This window comes from Eumetopias jubatus, unplaced genomic scaffold (genome assembly GCF_037043125.1).
Source record: "Eumetopias jubatus isolate StellerSeaLion01/CBP00866 unplaced genomic scaffold, mEumJub1_p1.0 scaffold_8, whole genome shotgun sequence".
Classification (NCBI taxonomy): Eukaryota; Metazoa; Chordata; class Mammalia; order Carnivora; family Otariidae; genus Eumetopias; species Eumetopias jubatus.
The window spans coordinates 79,049,681-79,055,680 of NW_028274814.1; the positions used below are offsets into that span (position 1 = coordinate 79,049,681).

Here is a 6,000-nt window from a genome sequence, read left to right on the forward strand (position 1 = left end):
GGGGAGGCCTGGGGGGCTCAGAAGGTTGAGCGTCTGCCTTCGGCTCAGGTCATGATCTCAGGGTCCTGGGATGGAGCCCTGCTTCGGACTCCCTGCTCAGCAGGAAGCCTGCTTCTCCTTCTCCCTCTGTTCCTCCCCCACCAGCTCCTGCTCCTTCCCCCCCGCCTTTGAGCTTGTGCATGTTCGCCTGCGTGCTCACTCCCTCTCTCGGTCTCAAATAAAAAAATAAAATCTTAAAAAAAAAAAAAAAAAGGAGGAAAGAAGTGGGAAAGGAGCTGCTCCAGCTGGAAACACAGAACTGAGGAGGAACAATAGTGGGGTTTCTTTGGTCCCTGTTTTCTTTGGCCTCTTAGCTGCCACGGAGCCCAGAGTCCGCTCCTCCAGGTCCTTGGCTTTCCTCCAGCCCCCCCCCCCCCCACTTAGCCCCTGCGGGAGAGACTACCAGAGGAGCACCCGTTCTCTCCTTCTGCTGCACCCTCTGTGTAACACCACATAGAGCCCTCAGGGGGGCTGTAAAATTATAGTCACACGCACAACATGAGGAAACTTTACTGAGCCTTACTCTGTAGCAGGCACTATGCTGAGTGCTTCCCAAGGACACGTGGTGGTAGCAGGTGGTGGGGTCTTTTGTGGAACTCCTCTCCTGGGATCCTTCTTCCAAGCCCTGGAGGGCTCTCCAGTCTCATTCCCTACATGCCTCACGTGGGGCTGGGAAGAAGGAGGGCTGGGAAGGCCAGCGGAGAGCAGCTGGGAGCTCAGAGGGAAGGGATAAGTACAGGGGGAGGCGGAAGGGAGCTGGAAGAGAGTGTCACCTAGTCCAGGGGTGGGAGCACTAGAAAAGAACACATGTAAGAGAGACGGGCCTGGAAACTGAGGTAGAGACAGAAAAGAAACGAAGAAAGTCACAGAAATTAAGAGGCCGAGGAAGTAAAACAGGAGACAGAAACAGAGGCAAGGAGAGACTGAGACAGAGCCTAAGGCTAAGACCGTAAACAGAAAGCAAGGGGGTGGGGGGGGAGAAGGGAAATTGGAAAGAGAAAAAGAGGGAGAGCCTAAGAGACAGACTGAGACTGCAAGGAGATAGAGGAACAGGGATTTCGAGGGAGACTGAGACAGAGACGAGAGAGGAAGAGACTGCTAGAAGGACAGACCAGCAGACTGAAGAGAGAGACAAGAAGTCTGAAAAAGAAAGAGTTTGGAGGGAGAGGCTGAAGGAGAAAGAGCAGAGGCAGGTATTGCAAGACTGAGTGAGGGGCGGGGGCGGGGGCTGGCTGGCTGGCTCAGGTAGAGCCTGGGACTCTTGATCTCAGGGTTGTGGGTTGGAGCCCCATGTTGGGTGTAGAGATTACTTAAAGATAAAATCTTAAAAAAAAAAAAAAAAGACTGAGTGAGGATTTGAAGGAGGGGAAGACTAAGGAGACAGAGGAGGAAGGGGTGAGCGGTGGGAGGAAGAAAAGAAAAACCTGAGATATCCAGAGTAGGGGGGCCTCCGGCAGGGGTAGAAAAGCGGGAGAGGCCAAGACCCGGCATGGGAGGTCAGCGCTGCACCTGCACCCTCCTCGCACCAAACTCCGACCCCCACTCCCAGGGGCTCTTCCCTGACCCAAAACAAAACCGCCCTCGGTCATGCCCCTTCGCGTCCCATGAACGAAGTGAATTCCCGGCCCCCATCCTCTTGGGGACTCGCTGGGATCCCCAGGAGTTCTGTGCTCCTGGAGGGGCTGGCGCGGCTGCCCGGGAGAGGGAGCCTCCTGGGGCTACTGGGCTTCGAGGATTGCCAAACGCGGGCCCGGCTGGCACTGCGCCCGCTTTTCCCAAAATGCCCCCGCTCCAACCCGGGAAGCCAGCCTGGCCCAGCCAGGGAGAGGCCCACGACGGCCGGCCGGACCGCCCCGCGCGGCCCAGCCCGGCCACCCGCCCCCGCCACCGCCGGGCAGGGAGCTGAGTGGCGCTGTCCTCGGAGAATCGCCTCATTCCAGCCCTGCCGGGGGGTGAGGCCGGGTCAGGATGCCCGCGTCGCAGGAAGAAAAGGAGGAGCTGGACCCAGAGCCCGAGAAAAAAAGGGGAAGACAAGGGACGGAGATCGAGGGCCAGCGGAGGTAGGCGCTCGGAGCACGGTAGGACGGGCGAGGCCGGACCCGGCGAAGTCTCCCAGGGAGCCCGGGACGAGCAGCGCGGAGGAGAGCGCGGGAGCCGTCGGGGGCGCACCATGCGCGGGTCCCCAGCCGCCCGGCCGGCCTACACGGCCGCCGCCTGGGTCACGTGGCCCGGGCGCGTCCGCTGCTGCCCCGGCGGGGGGGCGGGCGCCGGGCCGGGGGCGCGCGGGCCCCGGGGCCGCTGTGAGCCGGCGCTGGCCGCCAGATTCCCTCCCTGCGCGCTGCGCTGGGCCCCGGGCGCCGGAGCCGCCCACTGCCCCCCCGCGCTCGCCCCCCCGCGGGGCGCCCGCCCTCTATATAGCGCACCCCTGCACGGCCCGCGCCAGGCCGCTAGCCACACAGTGGGCGCCGCAGAGCGCGCCGCACCCGGGAGCCAGCCCCCCGCCCCCGGCGCCGCCGCCCCGACGGGCGTCCCGCGTCGCGGCCGCCGCCGCCGCCAGGCCCCCGCGGCCACCATGAAGAAGGAGGTGTGCTCCGTGGCCTTCCTCAAGGCCGTGTTTGCCGAGTTCCTGGCCACCCTCATCTTCGTCTTCTTTGGCCTCGGCTCGGCCCTCAAGTGGCCGTCGGCGCTGCCCAGCATCCTGCAGATCTCGCTGGCCTTTGGCCTGGCCATAGGCACCCTGGCCCAGGCCCTGGGGCCCGTGAGCGGCGGCCACATCAATCCCGCCATCACGCTGGCCCTCCTGGTGGGCAACCAGATCTCCCTGCTCCGGGCTGTCTTCTACGTGGTGGCCCAGCTGGTGGGCGCCATTGCTGGGGCGGGCATCCTCTATGGGCTGGCACCGCTCAATGCCCGAGGCAATCTGGCCATGAACGCGGTGAGTGCCCACGGGGCTGGGGTGGGATAGGGACCTTGAAGTGGGCTCCTGACCAGATCCCCGGGCCCCATGTCAAAGACGGGTGCCACAGAATGGGCCAGTGTGGTCAGGAAGGTCAGAAAGATGAATATCCAGGCTGGGTTGTGCCCCTGCTAGCATCCCTGGTTCATACCCACCTCCTCCGCCCTCTCCCCTCCTGCTGCGCTTCCTGGTCTATCTCCTGGTGCCTACTGTCCCTCCTTTCTTGCCCGAAACTTCTGGCTTTCTCCTGTCTCAGCCCTGAGTTTTGCCTTCCTCTTGGGACCGTCCCTGCTCCTGTCTGCTCCTCATTGGAGTGGTTTCATGGAACCACCAAAGATGGGTCATTATCCTGGCTTTGGGTGACCCTTGCTCCTCTGGGTCTCATTTTTCTCAGCCATTCCATGGGGGTGGTCATAACCTACCATGGCAGGTGTCAAGGGGGTTACATTTAGAAACCATGCGTGTGAACCTCGTAATGTGGTGCCCGTGTGTAGGGTCTGTTGAATATGGGTTCCTGCTCCTGGTTCCCTGCTCCCACCCCCTCCCACAGTCCCAGATTCAGTCCCCATGTCCCATGCAAACTGGGTTCATTAATCAAACACAGAGGAGGATTTTCTCGGCCATTGTCAAGCCGTGAGTCAGCCCCACCGGAGAGACGGGTTTGAGGTTGGCACTGGCAGCGGGTCAGACACAGGCGGGAGGCAGGCTGGGGGTGCAGTAGGCAAACTGGGCAGCTGCCCACAGGAGGGAGGGTAAATGCCAGCTTGTGGGGGTGGGAACTGGGCAGAACCGTTGACAGGACCTTGTCCAGGAAAAGCTCCTCTCACACTCAGCTCCTTGGCCACAGGCCTGTGCTCCAAGCTTTGCGCACACTGTCAGGTCTTTTCAGTCTTTTCAGCAAAAGACCTTCCTGATGTGCGCAAGGCTTGGCCTCCAGGTACAATGGCTCTAAGTGTCCTCAGAGGCCCCAAGCCCCCGGCCATAGAGCTGGAAGGCAGGGGTTCTAACCCACCCTCCCCTTGCAGCTCAACAACAACACAAGCCAGGGCCAGGCTGTGGTAGTGGAGCTGATTCTGACCTTCCAGCTAGCACTCTGCATCTTCTCCTCCACCGACACCCGCCGCACCAGTCCTGTGGGCTCTCCGGCTCTGTCCATTGGCCTTTCTGTCACACTGGGCCACCTCGTGGGGGTGAGCAATAAGGCCACTTGGCTGGAGTTGTGGGCAGCCCCTCGGGGCAAATAACGGGGCCCTAGAGCAGCACCCTTCTGAGCCAGGAACCCCAGCAGTTAAGGCCTGGAGTGGGGTTGCTGTACCCTGTCCCAGGCTGGATCCCCCGAAATCTTCTCTAGCCTGAGGGGATATGGCAGTAAGTGGGAGTTGGGGTGAAGGCGGGAAATCCAGCCCAAGCACAGGACTTGAGAAGAAGGGTGCATGGGGACCCACGGAGGGAGAGGTCACCAGCCTAGGAACTGGGAGACTTGATTCAGAGACCTGGCTGAGCCCCTGAACTTCTGGGTGACTGTGGGAAAGACTGGGCCTTTAGGAGTTGGACAAGCATGTCCCCCCCTCGCCACCTCCCTCCCTCTGTCCAGATCTACTTCACCGGTTGCTCCATGAACCCAGCCCGCTCTTTCGGCCCCGCCATGGTTATGAATCGCCTCAGCTCTGCTCACTGGGTGAGTCCCTGGGTGAGCCCTACACTGGCTCCCTGGCAATGAGGGCCTGGAAACCTGGCCAAGAGCCCCGGGACTGTCTGGATGCTGTGGGCCCAGAGCTTGGGGGTGGCCCTGGGAGGTGTGGCTGGAGAGAGAAAGGAATATAGAAGGGGATGGGATGCAACCAGAACAAGGACAAGGGTAGTTAAATGGCAGAGGACCCTGGTTTGGGGCTGGGGTGGGGTGGGGGGACTACCTGTATCTATACCTCTAAAGAAGGGAAGGAGATCTGTTCCTCTGTGTAAACCTCTGAGGACTTTGTCCTTCTGGGGTGGAATGGGGGTGGGGGGGAGGGCAACGTGTCTGTGTGTCTGTCCTCTCTGATGTTTTATTTATCTGTTCCGGTTGAGGAGGTCGAGAGTCTTCCTTCCTGTGGGCCTGTCCCTCTGGACGGTCTATCTGTCGCCTCCTCCTGTTCTCTCTCTCCAGGGTCTGTTTCATTCCCTATGTGGGAGGGAGAGGAGTTCTGTTGTCTCTCCGGGAATATACATGTCTTTTTCCTTCGAAGGGTCATTTGTCTCTCTTTAGGGTGAGGCTGGGGGGCCCTGTCCTTCTGGGGATCTGTCTCCTTTGAAGATCTGAGCGTCTGTAGGCCAAGTCCCGGTCATTGAGGAATAAATAGGGTGTCAGTATATTTTTTCCTTGGGCAGGAGGAAATCTCTCCCTCTGGAGGTCTGGAACTCTGTAGGTCCGCCTCCTCTGATGGTCCACGGGTCTGTCCTCTGGAGGGGAAGCTGTTGGTCTCTGAGGTCTGACACTCAGCCCCCTGATGCTGCCATGTCCCCGCCAGGTGTTCTGGGTAGGGCCCATCGTGGGGGCCATCCTGGCTGCCATCCTCTACTTCTACCTACTCTTCCCCAACTCCCTGAGCCTGAGCGAGCGCATGGCCATCATCAAGGGCACATACGAACCTGAGGAGGACTGGGAAGAGCAACGGGAGGAGCGGAAGAAGACCATGGAGCTGACTGCCCGCTGACCAGTTCCAGGCAGGGGCCGGCCCCCCAGCCCCTGAACCACAGGGGCAAAAAAAAATATATATGTATGACAGCAAAGCTTCCTTCCCCTCCAGCTGGGTCCTCTGGGCTAGGGAGGAGGTGCTGGCTCTCCCAGCTTCACAGTTAGGGATGGGAGCAGTAACCCATGATGGGACTCTTGGGTGGGGGCCAGGGGCTGGTGTCTGATGCGGAGGGGTCTCTCTGGGACAGGACAGCCTGCTGCCATGAGGTCAGACCTCAAGAGACTGTGAAAGTAGCACCAAGCTTAGAGGCTGCACTGGGGCCAAGCTAGG

The 6,000-nt window shown here is 60.6% G+C and overlaps 1 protein-coding gene across 1 annotated transcript; it reads left to right on the top strand.

Annotated features, from left to right (window-relative positions):
• The first annotated feature begins 2,209 nt into the window (after window positions 1-2,209).
• Window positions 2,210-5,688, top strand: LOC114225890 (aquaporin-5). Its single transcript, XM_028125736.2, has 4 exons — window positions 2,210-2,974; window positions 4,021-4,185; window positions 4,590-4,673; window positions 5,503-5,688. Exons 1-4 carry the CDS (start codon window positions 2,210-2,212, stop codon window positions 5,686-5,688), a joined length of 1,200 nt encoding a protein of 399 aa, XP_027981537.2.
• The last annotated feature ends 312 nt before the right edge of the window (window positions 5,689-6,000 follow it).